General features: G+C 40.5%; 2 protein-coding genes across 5 annotated transcripts in view; both read left to right on the top strand.

Annotated features, from left to right (window-relative positions):
• The window catches only part of LOC146644589 (homeobox protein Hox-C4a), a 52,251-nt gene that overhangs the window by 28,799 nt on the left and 1,095 nt on the right, over nucleotides 1–22,357 (top strand). For 2 of the 4 annotated variants that reach the window (XM_085394612.1, XM_085394613.1), the window contains exons 3-5: nucleotides 7,458–7,499; nucleotides 10,568–12,819; nucleotides 13,328–14,618. In XM_085394612.1, coding sequence (XP_085250738.1) covers nucleotides 12,384–12,819; nucleotides 13,328–13,689 — 798 coding nt within the window. In that variant the 5' untranslated portion in view covers nucleotides 7,458–7,499; nucleotides 10,568–12,383 and the 3' untranslated portion in view covers nucleotides 13,690–14,618. Of the gene's footprint in view, nucleotides 1–4,279; nucleotides 4,383–7,457; nucleotides 7,500–10,567; nucleotides 12,820–13,327; nucleotides 14,619–22,357 lie in introns of those variants that run through there. The other 2 variants (XM_085394614.1, XR_014909141.1) reach the window with 2 other exon arrangements.
• hoxc5a (homeobox C5a) lies at nucleotides 79–3,368 on the top strand. The gene is made up of 2 exons (XM_085394620.1): nucleotides 79–1,007; nucleotides 2,272–3,368. The coding sequence occupies exons 1-2, from the start codon at nucleotides 533–535 to the stop codon at nucleotides 2,478–2,480; spliced, it is 684 nt and encodes a 227-aa protein (XP_085250746.1). The 5' UTR covers nucleotides 79–532; the 3' UTR covers nucleotides 2,481–3,368.

Raw genomic sequence — 22,357 nt, 5'->3', positions numbered from 1 at the left:
TTATTATTATTATTATTATTATTATTATTATTATTATTATTATTATTATTATTATTATTATTGGTGATGGTGGACTGGCAGCCGGTCCAGGGCACAGAGCTGACCGGTCTTGACCGTCTTGCCCCATACCAGACACCAGATGACGCTCTTGTCTTACTGTCCTGCCCTTTTTGCGCTAAAGATCCCTGCCTGGTCCTCAACAACCAACAGCTCAAAGTTTACCGGACACGTTTCTCCTATTCATCAATATCCCCATTGAGTATCAAAGCCAATTTATGACTGGCCAACATGCGCACGTGATCCCGTACAAATACCCCATATTTGGGCAGCCCACGTCGGATCAAGAATTAAAAAAAGATACCAAAGCCTACTCCACCTATAAATCCTGGATTATTTTTTAGGGCAGACAGCTGTGAATTTTCCAAAAGCGGCAACAAAGAAAAGCAATGATCAACAAAAACAAGGAAATACCCGCAACGTGTAGCCCGCAGCCCTGTCTAGTTTAAAAAGAAAGTGTCAGTGGTAGTTTGAAATGAGCTCTGTTGACAGCTCCAGTCTCAGGCAAACAAGCGAGACAAGTTCTCCTAACACTATGTTTAGTTTCGATCTATCTGGGCGCGTGTCCAGCCATTATGAGGGTGTTAATGTGAACGGGATATTCTCTTGTCCCGTCCCCACGACCTCTGTTCAACGGGAGGAGATGAAAACTAGCCTGCGTGGCAATACGGATATTCCACTCCCGTCAGGACCACAAATAACCATGGTCTCCAGTAGCTCGTCTGTGGACGCCAGCGGGCTCAGCTACGGCAGCAGTAAGCTGCTCGGACGTGGGGCTGGCAGAGACCCGGAGAGAAGCGCAAAATCCGGCGGCAACATGAGCCAGGAGAGCGACAGAAACGCGGATAACACGCAGTCCGTGAAACGAAACACAAACGTGAACCAGCCTGAGGATAGTGAGCAGCGACCACAGATTTATCCATGGATGACAAAACTGCACATGAGCCACGGTAAAGTTTGCATATTTTCTAAAGTGCAGCTAAGATGCTTTCCCTTATTCACCCTTAACGCTACAACACTTCTTTTTGCCCGTTCCAGTGTCCCTCTTGAGTTTTATAGGCCAAACGCAGGAAATAATAAAAACTCGCGGTCATAAATTTTATGACAAAGGCATCCATTGCTCGTAAACCTGCTCTGTTACGGTGAAGATGTGATCTGCGCTGTGATTTATGGTGGCATAATTGGATAAGAGAACAAAAATGCGATAAAACTATGGAATAATATTACAAATGCAGCATTAAGTATTAGTTTTTGCCATGCTTCGTTTATAGACTTGGTCTAGCTATGTGTTTTGCATCAGCACACACACTGTGAGAGAGGAGCTTTAGCCTTAAATTGAACTCTGTCAAACACCAATGCCCTGACCCAATCATGAACTTTTCACCTCTAAAAGATCTGAATAGGCATGCTTCTTCTCTATGCCTTCAAACCACTGGCGTACTGTTGAGGCAGCGAGACGTACAGGGAGCACATTTGCTGCAAAAGATGCTGTTTTTATTATGAGCCTCCATATGCAAATATCTAGAAACACACTGCAGGGTTGTTGAAATTATTTTATTTTTTCCAAAAGCACAGCTCTGTTGCTTTGCACGCATGTACCCACGGAAATCTGAAAAAAGTATCTGGAAAACATCACTTTCTTCAACCCACTTTTTCTCCCCCCCCCCCCCCCCCCCCCCCCCGCCCCCCTCTTTTTTTTTTTATAGTTTACATATCTGCTTCTCCCCCACAACATCCTACTCCAGTGCATCGTTATTAAACCGAGGCCAGGGTTTTATCGAGAGGCCCACATATTTTTAGTTATCAACTTCTAAGCATTAAATCATGATAAGATGCATTAAGTAATATTTTGTATTTTTTATGTTTTGCTGTGAAAGGATTAAGTGGGCCCTCTTCCCCTGCACTGAGCATATTTATATTAAGGGTCTAGTTAACCATCCTTATCTGCATGAACATAAATTTTTATTGCACAAGTCCACAGTAAGTAATATCAGGTTAAAATTAGGTCATATAAAGATTTTTGATCTTTTAAATGGGGGTTGAAGGGGATTTAAATTAATGGATCCTTGCTTGTAGTGCTTATGGGTATCCAGGCTTTGTAATAACATGTAATAGTAATGAATGTAATGATATTATTAGCCTATTATTTATATTCCACTTATTTTTTTCCACTCTAATGCTGCTGAAAGCTAACTTATTTTAATACCACTTCAGAATCGGAGGGTAAGCGGTCCAGGACCAGTTACACCCGCTATCAGACTCTGGAGCTGGAGAAAGAGTTTCACTTCAACCGGTACCTGAGCCGCCGCAGGCGCATAGAGATCGCCCACACTCTGTGTCTAAACGAGAGGCAGATCAAAATCTGGTTCCAGAACAGACGAATGAAGTGGAAGAAGGACTCAAAAATCAAAGTGAAGGAGTAAAAATGGCATCAGCGAACGCGGTGCATGCAGCACGTTTTCAGCCCCTCACTGCACAATGCTGGAGTGCCGCCTGACCTTCGGATGAACTGCTAGGAGCAATGACATCACGACACCGCTCTGTGTGCTTCATCACCAATTATGTGTCACTTGCTGCAGTTTGGGACCTAATGTATTGAATATCGCTCACTTTGATCAATCGGTTTACATTTCTAAATTAATTTGCTGCCCATGCGATGATAGCCTCACTTTACTGCACGAGAGGAACAGGGGGTCGAGGGTTAGCTGGAACCGTCCCGCTGCAAAGCTTTGGTCTGCAGTACACTGAAAAGGTGCACACAAACACTAAAAGAAGAAAAAAAATAAAATGTTTTTAAATTATGTAAGCGAGAGGTAACCTGAATAGCTCCCATCTTTATATCACCATGCATCAAAGGGGTCAGTGAATCAAATAAAGTCAAAATAAATACTAATTCTGACTTATCTGAAAATCCTTAGCAACAGTTAAGTTGTCTTACAAATACCACTTCTCTCCATTTTTTTCTTTTTCTTTGAAATTTACTCTGTGACATGTTGCATTTAGGATGCTGTTGAATGTGTGTTCAATAAGCAATGTCCTCGTGAGTGGATTTCGTGTGAAGACACCATCCCTGTTGTCTGTCATATTCTTGTGACTCTTGAATCATTATGTACAATTCAGTGGCTGTTTGTGATAATGTTGTAATGTGCAATGGAACAATTTCTCTTCCCTCCTTTGTAAACTTAAGGTGCCTGATTAACACTGGGCCTACAATAACTGATAGATGGCCTGTTCGTTGATTGTAACCAATAAAGACTCATTAAAAGTAAGGGAATTCCCTGCTGTCAGCATGCACGTTTATTATTATTTATTATTATTATTATTATTATTATTATTATTATTATTATTATTATTATTATTATTATTATTATTTAAAACACATTTCGAGGGTTGGCTGGCGGAATTCAGTTCACTATCAAAGCCATTTATAAATGCGTTGTCCCATTTGAGCCACGAAATCAACAGATTTTCATTGACTCACAAACGCGCTCGGAAGTCTAAAGCCCCCATAAAACTTTATTGCCCCCTTCTCCAGCACTCCACCACACGCACACTCCGTTTCCTGTTTTGTCAGGGAAGGAAGGGACGCACTTGCCTGTGATAACACTCACCCACGACACAACGTGGATGCAAAACTTTGGTTTCCTGTGACCGCACACTGGCGCGTCATCACCGCTGAGGCCATATGGCTACTTTTGTCATGTCGCCTTGCTCTTTAATCCTGCTATCATTACACTGCTGTTAAAACATCGCTATGTGGTAGCGCTGTAGCATAGCGGACATAAAATCACGCCATTGTTGAATGTAGCGGCAGTTTTAGTAGAAGAAGTGGCGTGACGCAGAATAGCCCAAGGTTATGAGGTAATTCTGTCTAGCACTACTTAAAGAAAATAAAAATCAACTCACCTCTTAAACTAATAGCTTCCTATTGACTTCCTTGACGGTTATGAGAACCGGTCAGCGCAGCGTCCACTTTCTCTGCGCTGTGTTGGGCCTAACCTATACATGGACAACGCATTCAATCCCTTTTTGTATGTCTTTCTTTTAGGGTATTTTAAAGTTTACAAGGTTACATATGCCAATTGCCTCAAGCAGGGCCTGTGAATGGTGCATAGGAAGCACGTGGTGTCATTTAAGTGGGTTTTATGGCCTGGAAGAGCTGACAAACCTTCGATATATACACATCATATATAATCTTAACTGTCCGGAATCGCAGCTGCCTGCTTCCCCTTATCGGAGGAAGAAAGGGCTTTGTGGCAGTGAGGATGCAGTACCTTTCTTTGGACTGTGTAGTCGAGTGGTGCGGAGGACTGAGAGCTGTTGCAGTAAGTTGGTTTTTACTTTGCCTACAGGCCTGCGCGCTGTGCCGTTAGCTCACTGAACTGCGTAGTTTTTGTTGTATATATATTGTAACTGAATGTGTGACTGTTAAACAGATTAGAGCCTAAATTGACGCTATGTACTAATTCGCAGCGAGTATTTATGAAACTGTGCCATATTTTTAAGCACCCGGAAAAATGATTGTTTTCACACGTTTTATTGTATCTTTGCTCTTTTTTAATATTCAAAAAGTGTCTCGTACGGATATATCGATCACTGATATTTTGTGTTAAGGAGCCACGTTTTAAACCATTATTAGCCTTTTATTTGAAGGCTGTTGCATTTTATTCTTGGCAAATAACAGAATATAGGCCTACGCACATTTTCATGCGGTGGATGTGATTTGATTCAACAGTTTTCTTCTTAATGTCAGAGTGAGAAAATAATATATATATATATATATATATGTGTGTGTGTGTGTGTGTGTGTGTGTGTGTGTGTGTGTGTGTGTGTGTGTGTGTGTGTGTGTGTGTGTGATAGAGAGAGAGAGAGAGAGAGAGAGAGAGAGAGGGAGAGAGAGGGAGAGAGAGAGGGAGAGAGAGAAAGGTGACTGTGAGGAAAATGCAAAGTTCAGGCAGAACTATCAAAAATAATCTGGCGTCCCGTCTCACTAACCACTACACCCTCTCTCTCCCTCTCATTTCCAATATCCCCCTCGTACTCTTACCTCCATGTGACATACGGAAATTCTAAATAAAAGCGCCGTGGTTTCAGACGCTTGGATGGAAGAAAATGCGCTTTTTTGAAAATATACACAACGTTTCGAAGCATATTTTGTGACATTTGTTCTGTGCTGTTCTGTGTTGTGCTAAAAGGTGGCTCTGATGGTTAAAAGAATGCATTAGTCCACAAAAAGAGGCTTATTAGTGCAAAACCACCTGACTACCATGACTCGAAGTTACTGTTTGCACTCATCATCATATTGTTTTAGGGTCATGTCTGGGCCAAAGGAACAGGCTTGAGTCAAAGGCATTTTTGCAGTTCAAATATGCCATTATCCAAACTGAAATATTACGAAAGGCAGCACTAGTGTTAGCTCGAGGCGTGCATGTGCATGTTTTGCAGAAATGTGTTATCAGTCTTAAAACTATGTGATCTTATAACCTAAACGAGTTTCTGCTTTTCTTTAGGCTACATTATTTTAAAAACGTCCTAGAAAGTAGTTCAGCTTAGAAAAGCTGCTCAATGTGTGAAACTGCGAATGGATGAATCTAACAGTAAGACTTTTTGGGTGTGTTCAGCTATGCTGTTAGGCACAAGGTGAATCAGGAATTTACAGGCTGTAAATGCTGCATAATGTGAGAATTAAAAATCACAAAACAAAGTATTTGAGTCAGCTTTCTTCCAAATGAGGAGTTTCGAGGCTTTAGGTTGTGCACAAATGCACTGAAGGCTGACCACTTACCGCATCTCTCCAGTCCTGGCTTTACAAACCTATTTTTAATATTTTCTTTATGTGGAATACGTAAAGTCTGTCCTGGTTTGCTTTCAGGTGTGCAAGGGAAAAATTATACACTTTCAATAGGGGGCACTGTATAACACGCTGCTGTGTGGGTGATACACTGCGGGGGCAACATGTCCAAGTCAGGGCATTGTTAGTTCCTCTTTCTTCTCATTATTATTTTTTATTTCCTCCTTTTTTCAAAAGCAATTTCGCTGCTTTTTTACGTAATACAGACATTTGTCATATCCCATTAACTCCCATAACTCTCGCACTAAAATGAAACAAAACAAAAGGAAAATATTTGTTTTCCTGCAGAAATGACTAGTAAATATATTTTTTCTTTTACAATAAATTAGAAACAAATATTAACGTGTGTTTTGCCACATTCATGGGGCTACAGGGCGCTTATTACAATCGAACTAATTTTACTCTCAGTACTTTTTAGTCACTTTGAATTAAAGACCTGGTTTAACCTCACAAAAACTAGGACAGACCTTTCCAAAAACACTCTTATAGCATCGCAATAAAAGTGAAATGGCACAAACATCCGTTTTCACTGCCATGTTCTGAGCTGTCGTATTCCTTTCTTTGACCTGTGGAGCTGACATTGTCATCATTCAAACCTCGGAGGTCATTTCCGGGTGAACACAAACATCCTTTTGTCTGAGCCCAAATAAAAACCATAAAGTCCTATTACATCGGTTGTTTTGTTTAACTCAGCAAGAATTGATTTACAATGTGAAGACAAACTAGTTGTTTTGTTTTTTTTGAATTATCATTGACTCTCCGCCATAATTCCACAGCGCTCTGGAAGTCCTGGGATTTCTATTCTTAGAAAATTTGCCCAAGGAAATACCAAAATGGTTGTAAATTTACTTTTACTGTCTGAAAATGACCCGTCCTAAATTTTCGCCCTCGGTCCCAGTTCTGCAGCAGCCCTACACATGTCAGAGCTTTTCTAGGACAGCCTCGCTTAAGTAGATAGCAGAGGATATGAGAGGCAAAGGGACGGACTGACGGGTCATTAGGAAAAAAGGAAACACATGCAAACAGTTTCTTTCTGTATTTGAACTTTGAGTGATTTACTGTAGGAAACACGAAGGGAATCATTATAATGAAATACATTTGTGGCTTTCGATTGTATTATATAATCTCCTTTTCATATTTGTATGTGGCCAATTTATATATTTAGATTTATTTTTAGATTATACAGTGGCTTTTTAAAATTGGAGCAAAAAACCGGAAATATGGTACGGACACCGCATATGTTTATGCCATCTTCAAATGCGTGACAAATAGGTTGCTTCGTTAATTTAGAGAACACTGAGTAACATTTTCTTTCTATTCTTTTTTTTTTTTTTTTGAGGGGGGGGGGGGTGTCTAATACATGTTTTAAAAATAAAATATTAATTGAACAAATTATAAAGCTAATTTCTTCCTCGAGAATTTTATTTTTGCAGTTTGGGTGCAAAAATTCATTTTGTCACTTAATGAGGAAATTTTTTATGGACCTTTATGAACCATTTTGTCATGATTACCCTTTTAATTCTTTTCGTTCTTTCTCTCTATTTTTCAGGCATTTCAACGAGCCAACGTGAGTGAGACTGCGGATTTAATAGTAAGTGTTACGCATTGCCCCACGCTTATCTGCCTACCTTTATTTGAGAGTAAAGCTTGTCTGGCGGAGTTGCTTTTTCAATGACAGCAACCACCTTAATATCTGCACTTCCACTTAATTTATCCAGACACTCTGGCGTTATGTTCTGTGTCTCGTTTCTTACGATTTCCAACATTGGACGCCTAAACAAAAACTTAAGATGGAATTACCATCCTATCCTCTCAACTTCTTGCAGTGCCAGTTAGCCGGATTTAACTGCGCAGTGAGTCTTATGAACCACATCATTGCTTCGAAACCAACCAACTGTTTATAGGAGGAATCTGGTTTCTGAAACCGCCTCTGCTCCCTTGGCTGCTGCTTTTTAAAGAGTATTCATATCCAACTAGTCTCCAGTCTGTCTGCACTTCATTAAAACTTTTTATTTTAACTGGACGATACAGCTTAACGTTATTACACCTGGGGAGAGTAAACGTGGAAAGGCTATTAGGTTAAGAGTTTGATTAAAAGCGCATCGTAACCGTTTTCATCAGGGAGCACAATATTGCTGCACTGTCTGCATCCAGGTCAGGTACTCGGCCACCAAATTAAAAAAAAAGAAAAAAGAAAAAGAGCAGCACTGCGTGGACAGAACGACCTCCACATAGTTTTGCACAGATTTATTTTGTTTACATATGTACATGTGTGAACACGCTTGTAAGGCTGTTATTTTGCAGGGGAGGAAAAGGGAAAGCTTAATTTCTCAAATGAACAAATGAAACATCAAATTAGTCTGCCTGAGGGCCTCATTTTTTGTACTTCTACATTATAACTAGTTATTGAACTAGGTGCACGATCTGAAAGCCATTTGTGGGGAGAAAGAATTCATTGCTGTCTCTCCATCAATAATCCTTGGCAGTGAACTATTGGAACCAGTCAAACGCGAGGGGTGAAACGCGGGTCAGGCTGTCTAACTAATATTAAAATGCGTCCGCCAGAGCGCATGGGGCGAGAGGGAGTAGGTGGTGTGTATGTAGCTCCTTTCACACTGGTTGTGTGCACGACAAACAGCATGTCTTTTGATGAGAATATGAAAAAAATCCAAATGAATATGAGTTAGATTTTTTTGTTACCACTTCTCGGGAGTTCACTGTGTGTGTTGGGGCGGGAGGCTTTGTTAATCAATTTTAAAAAATCAAATTGATGCGCGGGATGCTGGCGGAGAAATATGTAGATTGAGATGTTTTTTGACAGTGTTTGAAGCACCCTGTGCATCACCGCTCTAATCAATTCCATTGATTCACAATCTGAGCATGTTTGCTGTTTTTAATAACCCCGAAACAGGTCACATGTCTGATATTGCATTTTTCATCCGAGGCTTTTCTCATTAGCTTCCAGAGTGGCAGCAAGAAAGGTTACCGAGCGGTCAGTATGGTAATAGCAAGCAGAAGAAATGGTTGGGAACAATAGAAACTTATTTTTCATGTGTGCTGTCACGCCGTCCCTTTGTATCCTTCGTGTTTGTAGCTGAATATTCATATAGGAGGCACCTCAAAGGCAGAGGCTGAATGTTGAGAAAAGAGACCCTTTCTGTTCTCTGCGTACGGCGTCTTTATGCTTTGTGTGTGTGTGTGTGTGTGTGTGTGTGTGTGTGTGTGTGTGTGTGTGTGTGTGTGTGTGTGTGTGTGTGTGTGTGTGTGTGTGTGTGCACTCACGGATATTTTATTTTTAGAGAAAGGACCTAAAATGTGTGTTTTCCCTTGCTTGTAGATGTATCCATAGCAGGAGTGGGGTTGTTTGTGGCTTTGCTTCTTGAATCCTGATAAACAGAATCCGCTTTGACGCACGCTTTCTGTGGTATTTCCACTCTGATGCTTCTTGTGACACGACTGTGAAATGCACGATAACCTGCTTGCCACAGATATTTGCCCGGCAGATGACCTTTTACAGTGTCTAACCTAAAACACATTAGTTGTCTATATGTATACCCTGTAGAACCGAATTTGTGTGAAGTACAAGCAGTCGCAAATACGTCTCTACAGGAATACATGGGCAACTGAAATACCACGCCAGTCGATGAATTGTTCTGCATCTGCTTCCCTTCACGTCTCTCTGGCATTTTTTTCTTCCTGCTTTTGCATATACAAGCATCAACGATGATACATACAGCCTGCATCCACCCCATCCACGGGCTCTGGCAGTGCAATAACGCTGTCACAAAGTGTATTCATAGCTCAGACAGCCACAGATTGTGTAGGTAGGCCACAGAGAACGTGCAGTGTGCGGCTACTACTGTGTCAGACCCTGTAAAACACGTTAGGAACCAGGGGTCGTTTAAAAGTGACTGATTTACGGCTTTTATTGCTCTATAAAACGCCTCTAACATCCTCACTAGGGGTAATAGAAATGTCGTGCGCATTCTTTACAAACAGTACAGCCGGAATTATGATAAGCAATTTCACGTCGTTTTTAACCGTATTATTTAACTGCTGCTGTGAAAATAGATGCTTAACTTGTAATGTGATGGTTTGAATGGAAATATATCATTGTATTATTATTATTATTACGGTATTATTATTATTATTATTATTATTATTATTATTATTATTATTATTATTATTATTATTATTATTATTATTATTATTATTACTCTCCACCTGAAGACATATATGTGAAACATGGGGGTGTTGAGGTGATAGGGAGGTTAACTTCACTCTGTCTGCCTACAGCTGACTCTGAGAAAACAATGGGAAGCTTCCAGCACATGACAAGTTTATACACCCAGGCAGTATCAGTTTACAATAAAACAACAGACCACCAGTGCTGTATGCCTTGGCTCATGGTCATGCTTCAGCCAGGGTTAGCATGCAACATTTTCAGGGTGGATTTGCCTAAAGGCTGCTGAACAAAAGAAAATGTTGTAATACTTTCAGTGTTTGTATTTTACTGTTTAAATTCTAGTTTGAAGCATTGCGTAACCATGTTTGTTTACTAATCATCGGGATGTTGCATTCTGCAGTTCTTCTTCAGCACTTCTTGTAGTTTCAATGGCCTGTCTCATCTGCCTAACAGTGTTGTTTTTCCTCACATAGATGCTGTTCATTGATTGTTCCTGCGCTTTTATTTGGGCCATTACAAAGCTCAGAAACATGTGCACCAGGTAACAGATAAGGGCTTTTTCAAGCTGTAAAACTGCAGTCAGAAGAAGAGGGAATTAGCACCACTCAAGATCACAAGGACTGGTAGCTGATTTCTATTTACACGTGTCATGAATTGCTATCCTGCATTTAGGACAGATGTTCACTTAGTCAAGAGTGTGTACAGCAGACTCTCTTGTCTGCAGCAACTTCACAGTGACACAATACTGGTCCTGCAGTTAAATCAGCAGCTCATTACACCCTCTGCTCTGTGACATAATAGTGATGTAGTTTCACTGCTGGCTGGTTTGTGAGCTCCTGGTGAATGCTTCTCTGCAGGGTTGTGTGCCCCTGATCTGTGACATCATATTAGTGATATTATGTAAGTTTGATCAGTTGGATGTTTGACGCCTGCTTAGCCCACATTTGTGTTGCAGTTTTGTTGTGTCTATGACATTTTCGTCTGTGGCATGTCAGGGTTTATATTCAAATTTGGATTTATGCAATGTTTTGTTTTCTATGGTTGCTTTGTTGTGTTGTGCCTTATGGAAGCAAAGGTTAGAGATTAAAAGAGTTTAGCTTTGTCTTTCTGTAGGATAGAATAGAAGCACCATGGATGCACTCTTAAAATCTTTTATGTTGTAAAGCATTTTGCAGCTTTTGTTCCAACAGATTTTGGCTACTGTGACTTTAAAGCAGCAACCTCAGATACAGAATCCTTCTGTAATTCAGTCCCAGTCTTAATGCTATATACTGGGATATTCATAACTGAGCCATTTGTATCTTTTAAATCTTTTTTGTTATATTTTGTAATTTTGTAATATACTGTATTATTTAATTTAGTTTAGTTAGTTACTGTTCTTACTGTCTTGGAGCTACTGTGGCCACATAATTTCCGCAGGGATTAATAAAGCATTCTGATTCTGATTATTCTTACCAATTTTCATTTAAAAGCTGAAAAAATCCATACAAGTGTGTAGTTTTAAAGAAATTAATATGGATTCGAAATAGATAGACCAAAATTTCTCATTGTTGAAGAACCTGCCACTGAGGCAGATTGTTTCTCTCTGTCCACTTCTGTCCAGCACCACAAATGATCAGTCTTCATCTCCTCAAAAGCTGGAGACCATTCACCTCTCCACCTCTCCACTGACCTACCTATGTTACTGCTGAAATGTTTCATAGGAGAGACAGAAAGAAAGAAAGAAAGAAAGAAAGAAAGAAAGAAAGAAAGAAAGAAAGAAAGAAAGAAAGAAAGAAAGAAAGAAAGAAAGAAAGAAAGAAAGAAAGAAAGAAAGAATTTATGTGACACAACCCTGGGCTGTGTCACAGCTGAAGCTTTGTTGTCAGAGACAGTCTTTGTTAATCAGGTGTTATAACTAACACAATGACTGGTTTGTTGTTGCACCTCATCCTTGTCCCTTTGAATAATTGAGACCACTGTATTTGCCTGTTATATTTTTTCCTTGGTCAGCAACTAGCTACTAGTTTTGTCCCCAAGATCAATTGCCTTGGTAACGCAGCCAGAGAGAGAGAGAGAGAGAAAGAGAGAAAGAGAGAGAGAGCGAGAGAGAAAGATTTGTGCCCACAATGGCGACTGTAGGTATGCTAAATACCTCTGGTTCCTTATCCGGGAACTACCTCTTACCCTGCTATTGGGCCATTGGGTCACGTGGTAAAAGTAACTTTACAGGGCTGCTCGCAAGTAGGAGGGCTTTATGGAGCAGAAAAACGACAAAGCTAGAAAAATTATTTTCCACTCCAGAAATTAATGATCATGAGCTCGTATTTGATGGAGTCTAACTACATTGATCCGAAATTTCCTCCATGCGAGGAATATTCGCAAAATAACTACATCCCCGAGCATAGTCCAGAATATTACAGCCGCGCAAGGGACACTGGCTACCAGCATCACCATCAGGAGTTATATCCTCCGCGGGCGAGCTACCAAGAGCGCCAGTTTAACTGTGCAAGCATCCCTGAACCTGACACGCCAAGGGGACATGGAATACCCCATTCTGCGCATCTACTGACAGGGAAAGGGCAACCTGCTTCATGTGAAACCCCACAGTTGTCCATGTCCCCCGCCACCCCACCGGCCGCAACCTCCGCCTGCAACCAAGCTACCCCGGAGCATCCAAACAGCACAGCCTCCTCCAAACAGCCTGTGGTGTACCCATGGATGAAGAAAATTCACGTCAGCACTGGTAGGCAACTTGTGTGTTTATGTTCCCTGCACTCCTCATGCTCCTCTCTCCCCTTCCCTCCCTTTATCAGTCCCTCTGACTCCCATCTCGTTGCCAGCCCCTGCTCCGATAGCAGGGAAGCCTTTGAAATGGCACAATTGAGGCGGATTTACGACTCGGCATTGGTAATTACACCCACCATAAATTTTATAGCCGAGGTATACTCAGGGCAGCCGTATCACCATGTGGCTTCTGCTGTTATGTATTGCGCGATGGAGAGAGGGGGAGAAATGAATAAGAAAAAAAATCTGAGCTTTGTAATCTTGCATTAATAATTTAGCTCATAGTTGGATGTGAGTGTCCTCTCATTACGCTGAGAAGTTCTTAACTTCCCATTTAAATTTCTCAAACAGCTAAACATTCATAACCAATAAATCTTTCCAGCCATATCTCAGTTGAGGCCATTCTTGTTTACCCCTCCTTTCCTCCGTTCTCTGTCTCCCTTTCTCTCCTCTTCTCCTTCTTCCAGTGAACTCTGGTTACAATGGGACGGAGCCCAAGCGGTCTAGGACAGCATACACCCGGCAGCAAGTCTTAGAATTGGAGAAGGAATTCCACTATAACCGATATTTAACTCGGCGGAGGCGCATCGAGATCGCACACACCCTGGTTCTCTCCGAGCGGCAGATTAAAATCTGGTTTCAAAACCGCAGGATGAAATGGAAAAAGGATCACAGGCTCCCGAACACCAAAGTGAGATCCTCCTCCTCTTCCTCCGGGTCCAACACAAGCTCAGCAGCCGGCGCTGTTGCCGCTGCCTCGGCCACTAACACCGGGGCCCCCGACGAACTTACCGGAGCTCAGCATGGCGAGGATATTACCAGGTTATAAAACCACGAACCATTACTGGGGGTAGAATAAGAACTGGTTATTTATAGAACACTTATATATTTTGTTTTCGTAGCTATCTTGTGCGGTTTCCTTTAAGTCCAAAGTTATATAAAATGCATGTTATATAGCATGGATTACTGCGAATACCGATGAATTATTTTTACGTGACACAGGGTTTAATTTATTTGAAGTTCAATTAAAATGATGTTTTTTATTAAAAAATGTTTTGAATGAAGGATGAAAAAGTAGAAAAAAATATACATTTTATCAAAATGTTATTGTGGGCCATTCTTTTGCCCTGCTGCCCAAGGTGAAATGCACAATCTATTTATTTCAAACAACACTGGAAGGAAATCACTATAATAATAGTTATTTTTGGTATATAAAAAAGAAAGCTGGAACACACCATTGATCTTGAACTTGTATGTTTAGGAGAATAACAATGTGTGAATTACCTCGTGTATTTCAGAAACAGGATTTTTCTTTTTCTTTTTCAATTTTTTGCAATTTAGTTTTGTAGTGTTGATGTTGTGTTTTAGACCGTTCAAAGCAGATTATTGTGAAATGCAATAAACGGAGTTTAGTGTACTTGTGCTAATCATATTGGTCAATAAAACAGTGAGTGTCTACTAGTTTTAAATACGTTTGTTCCAAGTTCATTTTAGGTAAGGTGAGGTCTACTGTTGCAAATTGGAGGAGATCCTTAAAAGTGTACAGATGTGTGAATACTGGACATTTCACGAGGGAAACAAAAATCACTGTGTTTTTAAACTGTGTTTGTCAATCCTGCAGCTCCCTTTTTTGCGTGTTTATATTTGCAATGTGTACAGACACTGTGTGTGTGTGTGTGTGTGTGTGTGTGTGTGTGTGTGTGTGTGTGTGTGTGTGTGTGTGTGTGTGTGTGTGTGTGTGTGTGTGTGCGTGTTAAAGCTTCACTCATAATGGATTGAAGTTATTTCTGAAATATGAAAATGAAATAGTTTGCGCTGTGCAGTATACGTGGAACCTCATCAGTCTGAAGGGCATTCAATTAGACAAGCCACTGAGGCCCTCCAGTCCACACTGCACTGCCTCTGCCAGTGCTACAAAAGAAGCTACTCGCTTCCTTCGTCCTGACTTGAACACAAAGATGCATGCGTTTAATTTAGAGTACATTTGCAATGTGTTAGAGATTTTAGATTGTTGTGAAATTATTCATTTTGTAACAATAGTGGTTGCCCTGCTTTTCTATAGTCCTCTGCGCCATGCGACTGGGTTTTCAAATGTGAAATGAATAAAAAAAATAAAGTCGTGATCTGCCGATAGATTCAGTATAATGCGTCGTGTGGTCTTCGTTAAATATCTGAGTGAAGATGCTGATGAAGTACACTAGTTTACCTTTGGTTTTGTTTTTTAAACATTTTTTTTTAAATTGATCTAAAGCAGTGCCCTCTCCACAAAAAGGAATGCTGTTGTTTTCTTGTCTGCTCACTCTTTGACTCTTGCTTGTATAAACACTTTGGCTCATTTGTCTGCTGACTCCCCAGTGGGCAGTTTGCCTCCGTAGTATGCTGCAGCTCGCGAGACTGTAGAAACTTCAAAAACGGCGCTAAGGCGTCTCTGTGCAACGTCATCGTGCGACTTTCATCTGGCAGGGGGACCAACTCACTGCAGGACTCTTTGCTGCTGAAAACCTGCTGGACTGATGCAATAATTTGAAGAAAGTCTTTTTAACTGAATCATCAACTGAAGTGCCTGAAGTGCTTTCATTTTGTCTCCCATTTTCTCCCCCCCCCCCCCCCCCCCCTTTTTTCTTTTTCTTTTTTTTTTTTTTGGGAAGAAGGATTTCGGTTTAAAAATGGCTTGAGTCCAAAGACGCGCAAGAATTTGATAGATTATTGAAATTGTGACATGAATAGGCCTTATAAAATGCCTCGCGTAGTGGGAGGCAAAAGAGCACAAAAGGATGAGGTATTTTCCATCATCAATCTTTCCCCATAGAGCTTTGTGCTCTGTTCTGGAAAACAGCTCTGACAACAACCAGTTTTGATCTTATCAAATATTATGTAGACGGGGTCGCATCCTATGCCACTTTTCTTTTTATTTGACTGCTTTTCCCACAAATGTGAAAGTTAAGTTGGACTTTAAGCTGGACCAAAGAGGTTCAAACCTACTTTTTGGACAGGGCTTTGGATAGGCAGTAGAATAGTGGTGAGACGGCGCTGAAAAATGAATCCAGAAGCCTTTATGTTGCTGGACAGATTAGAGAAATTAATGTGCTCGCCACAGTCCCAGCATCCCTCCAGCCTCTTTCTAGGCCCTGTCGCCTCCATGTCGCGAAGCTGAAAAGGTACTTTATTGAAGTTTGGGGGCGAAATGGTAGAAGGCCGAGTTCACCTCGGGGACACATTTTCTGTCCCATTAGGCTCATTTCAGTCTGGATGGCCGACCTCTCCAACCCTGTGACCCAACTCACTCTCTATACGTGTACCTTCTGTGTGCGCCCTCGCTGGTCCCCTTCGGCCTCGGCTTTCTTTTCTGCGTTGTGCCGATAGAGAGGCCTGCTGCGGGGGATCACTCAATGTGTTTCTTCTTTTGTTAATTTGGCGGGGTGGGGGCGACGACACTGGACAGGGCTGAACTCTCGGACGGTTCTCTTCCTTGCATCCAGCAGAATTGCAGGATTTCCACACAGACACCTTCTTCTTTAATTTAACAATCTTTCGATCTCCCGTGAAGTCGTTTCCAAATCAAAGTGGCAAAGTTTTGTGGTAATGCAGTTAATGGAGTGGCAACATACATATATAAATATTTTTTTAAGTCTGTCTGAGAAAAGAAGGAAAGGAAGAAATATTGTTTTGTATACGTATTTAAAAAGTTATTTTTTAAATTGAAATTATAAATAAGATGTAAACAAAACTACCCTTTTAGTTCCCTGAAGACCCCATACCCAAACAGGAGCATTTAAAAAGAGTGTCTCTTGATGCAGTCACATGACTCCTGTGTGGCTTAAGAGAATAGCTGGTCTCCGGTCAGCGCTTACATTCAGACGTGAGCTGCCAATTATAGATGTTTCTGACAGTACTGGGACAGTTGGTCATTTTGATTAGTTTATGGACAAAGACCTTCAAAAACCTTCAAACTTCCCATGGAGGCTCGGCACTTCCCCAAACTTGTATTTTTAGCCACATGCATTTTTTTCCCTGACACAGAGGAGAGCGAACTTCAGAACAGATTACTAATTAAGTTTTGTTAGAAGTAGAAGATGCTCGAAAATATAAGCGATGATGTCAACGCTTGAGATATTATTGATGGGGCAAATCACTACCCGCTTTTTTAAAAATGATATTCGAAAACTCTTATCCGGTTTTGCAGGCAGATTTCAGCGTGTTAGAGCGCTTTGATCTTTCTGGTGTGAACCAAATATTCAACGTTGATGGAAAAATATTCAACAGCCCGTCTTCCAGGATAAACAGTTGACACTGAAAGCCAAACTAATCTCACCGTCTGTCAGTTGTTTATGTGATAATTCATCCTCCTCATCGTGTCTGTACAGGTGCAGCTCGAATTACACTTCGAACAATGACGACATGTCCCTCTTTGTTTGAGCTCTTGTAACTGAAGATTTGCGTTAAATGGAATGAGAGTGTATGATGCACAATTTGACTTAGCGTTGCCAGGGATTTAACTAATACACCTGTATTAGGCGTTGTCTGATTTATTATGGGAATAAACAAAACGTGCGGTTTAATATTATTGCTATTCAAACAAAAGGCCAGTCAGTCATAAATCAGTGTCACTCTGCTGCTTTTTGTTTTTTGTTTTTTTTAACTTTGTTCTTATACACAATGGAAACTTTTCCTCATAGCAACACAAATGTTTAACTGCATTAAATTTAACGATAGAAAATGAATCATCGCGTACACAAATATTTTCGTTTTCTCTTCTCACGTGATCCAAGAAAGAGCGTAAACTTCAAAGTAATATGGCCTTACCTGTGACAAGATCTACACGAATGGATAGCAGTTTAATTCTTTAAGTTTAGAATGAAGTATTTTTGGTTTCACTCCATTCAGCTTTTTAGGTCATGGTCTTTTTTGCCTTTATTATTTTGCCCCCGCCCCCCGGGCTGAATCTGAAGAATTCATTTGATATGAGTTATTGTTAAACTCACCGCCTTTCAGGGATCTGGTGCATTTTGTGTGTTTGAAGTTGAGTGTATAAATTCCTCAGTCTCTACTCAGCTAACTGGTTTCGTCTCTGACTTGAGACTGTTGAATCACACATGAATTTCAGCTCACATTGCACTGCTGCAGGCTGCATGTGCTTTACGAGCACCTCGGGCGAGGACTTTCTCTGTGAAGATATATGTATGAAAAAAGAAGAACTTTGCACACAAACACCAATCGAAATGTTTGAACAAAACCAAATATGAAACACGGAAGCGCCTGTGTTGTGACGCTTGCGCGCTTGATTGCCTGCTTTTGTTGTCTGCGCCGGGTTAAGTGCAAACTGTTTCAAACTCGTCCCAGGTGAGTGTCTTCTTCAGTCACTTTGGTTTGTCATAAAAGGTCCGGGCCGGTGCATTGTTATCCTGTAGTGTGTTTAAACGGCAGCCATGGCAGCTGCATAAAGGCTGAGAGTTGAAACAGGGGTCATGCTGCTATTTTCCAGGGATAGAGAGGCTGTCTCACATTGACCAGCAGTGGGTGTGTCATAAATCCGTAAATCTCTCTCCTATCCGTTCACTCAAGGGAGCAAATGCGTCGGCCTGGTGTGTGCGCGCATGCGTGGTGGAGGTAGAGTTTGATTAATTTACATAAAACTAGATTTTAAAAAGCCATCAGAAATGTTAAAAATGATTTAGTGTCGGCGCTGGAAAACATTTCAAGCAGGAGACGACGAAGCAGCTTGGACTGGTGTCCCACTGTAGAGTTGACATCGCACAGGAAATGATGGCCTGGATAAACTTACGAGTATACTTTCTGTCATCATAACGCCTCGCTGAGAAATATTTAATTAGCCCATTTGCTGCATCGTTGAGGACCTTCGAAATTACAGTCATTTTCTTCCGTTAGAGGTATCACAAGGGGCCCAGACAGTCACTAGATTGAGTTATGATTATGTTATTCGCTTTTCATTAGCAAAAGTGTTCTGAATATGCGATCCTGAGACTATAGATCCATGATTATGCAGAAGTTTAGCGAAATGCGGTTTTTATTTGATTTGTTCTCTGAAAACGATTATCCGGTGTATTTGCGTGACCACCAGTTGCATATCATGCAGAACTTTGAGCACTTTGACAACTGCTGCTGCTGCAGTTTAACTTTGTGTGTACTGTATTTGATTGGATGTTAACGCGAAGGGTCATATGACCTCTGTTATCTAAGATGCAGGACTTTAAAATAAACTATACAATAAGTAAACAAATAAATACCGCGTAAAGCATGTATATTTATCAATTAAAGGAAAAAACAACATAAAATGTCTTAGTAAGGTACTAGTCGCCGGAACAGATTCTATGCAACTTGGCATCGATCCTTCAAATCTCCTGAACTCTGCTGGAAAGATAAGCCCAGTTTTTGATTTGAGGATGATGGTGCGGTGGAGGTCACTAAAATCTCCCATAGGTCTTCAGATGATTTGAGCTCTGATATGATAAAGTTTGAGTCAGACCATTCTCATACCCACTAAACCATTCAGTGACCTTGTGCCCAGTGGATGGGTGAGTGATCTTGTTGGAAGAGACCCCATTTGGGTAGAAATTGTTAATCAAAGGATAAAGATGATTACTTAGGACAACTTTTGCACACTTCCTTCTAAGCTAACAACTGGATCCAAACAATGTCAGTAAAATTTACCCCACAGCTTGAAGCCACCTGATCTTCTTACTGGAGGGGTTAACGTTCAGGTTTTCCCCTTTAGGTTGTTCTGTATATAGGTTTAGATAGATAGATAGATAGATAGATAGATAGATAGATAGATAGATAGATAGATAGATAGATAGATAGATAGATAGATAGATAGATAGATAGATAGATAGATAGATAGATAGATAGATAGATAGATAGATAGATAGATAGATAGATAGATAGATAGATAGATAGATAGATAGATAGATAGATAGATAGATAGATAGGCCTAAACACTCAAAAACAAGCAAAAATATTTTGAGTGTTATTTTAATTATTGCACTTTTAAATTGCACCTTTTCAGTACGGTACTGAGGTTTGTCTCTATTCTCCAGACTGGCCACGATTTACATCAGAGTTAGGCCCAAATTAATACTTCATGTTAATGCACATGCTTATAGGAAAGTCGGGACTAGTTTGGGAAATTGTCATTGTCTGTCTTTTACTCACTTATGAAGTGCAGTCTGCAAACTCTAGTCTTTTCATTTCACTCTGCATTGTTTACAGCAATATAGGGCACCGGGCCCATAAATCTTCTCCTTGCTCTGCCAAGACAGCGCCATTTGTATGCACCGTTTTAACCGACAGCATCCTCTGCCCATTAACGTCTTCTCCCCAGCTCTCTCTCAGTCTCCCTTTATCTGCGGAGCTCTGTCCCCTGGAAATACATTAACTGATCCGTGCTTCCCTTGTGCTTTGTGAGCTATTTATAGATTTTTTTTCTTATATGGAAGATATATATATGTGTGTGTGTGTGTGTGTGTGTGTGTGTGTGTGTGTGTGTGTGTGTGTGTGTGTGTGTGTGTGTGTGTGTGTGTGTGTGTGCGTGTGTGTGTGCACTTTCCCGCGTGCCCATATATATGGGGAAAGACAGAAAAGAAAAACGTAATTGTGTTGCATCTGCCGGATTTCACCGTTTGTGCGCAGCTGCGGATATTCTGCAGTACCATTTTCTGTCTGCGTTATTGTTGTGAAAAATAAAAGTTTATAGACAATTTCCTTGGTTGTTTGTGTCAGCAGGCGAGAGAGCGGAGAAGGTAAGGAGGAATTGTAAAAGGGTTGACACCCAGAGCGACCGGCGCGCTTTTGTGTGAGAGAGAAAAATGATTTATTGCCACTGAGGCGGTTCAAACAGAGTTCACGGAGAATTGTGGTGGAGGCGCGGAGGAGCTAAATTATGGTCTTGCTGAGCTAGTATATCATAGATTCTATCTCCAATTCAGAGAGTATGTTCAAGGGTGTGAGGTAAGGAAAACAAAACGAATTTAATTACTTTCCCCACTTTCAGTCAGTCCTGATGTACACTGCCTTATTCAGCTGATAATAACACTAATGCTGCTTTTACTACTAATAATAGATTTATTTATGCGTGAGACGAAAACACAAACATATGTCAGGGTTTTATCAGTTTATTTAGTTTTGCTGGCCCACATTTACCTCACAGTGGAAATGACAAATTTAACCTTTAGCCAATTTAAATTTAAGTACTAAACCTTTCCACAGACTTTATTTAACTGGCTACAATTCAAAAGGGCGGAAAAGAAATATCAACACTGTAGTTTTTAGTGTCAACAAACATTTTTAATGCCTCAGCAGTCAAATTGAAATTATATTAATGTTGTAAGCATTGTGCTATGGCAGCAGTTGTTTCGTGTCCTTGATTTCATATAAAATATTTCATTACGTAAAAATAAATTCAACTAATAAAATAAAATAAAAATAAAAAATCTCAGGATGTGACACCACTCTAAAGGTTCAGGTAAAACATCGGTGATAGTGGCAGCAGGGGTGAAACGGAGAAGGAGGAAGGCTCCTCTCTTTCCACGCAAACCCTGAGTGCATAATCCATCACCTCTGAGACATCTAAAGAGGGTTTTCTCGACAGCTTTGCAGCTTTGTACTGAAACACCAGAAGGAGTTTACATCCAAAACATGGTTCAGCTAAGATTAATACTGGCTTGGAATATTCAGTATAGTCTCCCAAACCTTCTCATTTAGAACATGTTTTAGGGAGCACTATTTATAATTTTGTGATAGATTCATTATTCTCGTTATGTGGCCGTTTTGCATAAAATTGCGCATTGCTGGAATTAAACAAACACGTTTTATGAGTTCTTTTTCCCTACAGTATAACTCAGTTAGGCCACAATTGATGTAGCTTTTATACCAAATAACTTCTCCTAGAAAAAAATATTTATTATGGGTTTTAAAATGAAGTTGAAAAATTCATATTTTATTTAGGTGTTTTACGCCTTCATAGCTAAGTCCCAGTTGTCTTGGATGTTTGACACTGTGGCTGCAAATAGGCGCGCAAGAGCCTTTAACTGAGCATCTCATGTTTGGGTTCACGCCTTCGTGCAGAAGGAGGAATTTAATTCCTCCAAAAGATGTCCATAGTGTTTGAGTGTTGCCTCCTGGAGCCACCGTCAGTGGACTCGATGCTGTACAGTGATGCCTGATTAATGCAAATGCGTTGAATTGTCCTGTAGAAAAAAAACATCTTTGACGATTGCCTCCTTTGTCTTTGTGTGGCAATGACTGTCATGTCTTTGTTTGACCACTCCCAGTGAATCCCATTAAGCCAAAGCTACACTGTTATAAACACACGCTCTGTGTGTTTATAAAACCCGCCGATTTATAATAGGTATTTAAATGCGTTTCAGACTAAGTTATCCAAAATAAGCGTAATGATTTCGTTTTACAGACTTGAAACAGATTTACTCCAGTTAGTGCCCCTAGTAGAATGAAAATACGCGAATAAGCACCATTATTTATAA

This window comes from Rhamphochromis longiceps, linkage group LG20 (genome assembly GCF_057381845.1).
Source record: "Rhamphochromis longiceps isolate RC_006_pf linkage group LG20, R_longiceps_female_GT1.1, whole genome shotgun sequence".
NCBI lineage: Eukaryota > Metazoa > Chordata > Actinopteri > Cichliformes > Cichlidae > Rhamphochromis > Rhamphochromis longiceps.
Note: the sequence above shows the minus strand (reverse complement) of the source record. Positions and strands in the feature narration are given on the sequence as shown.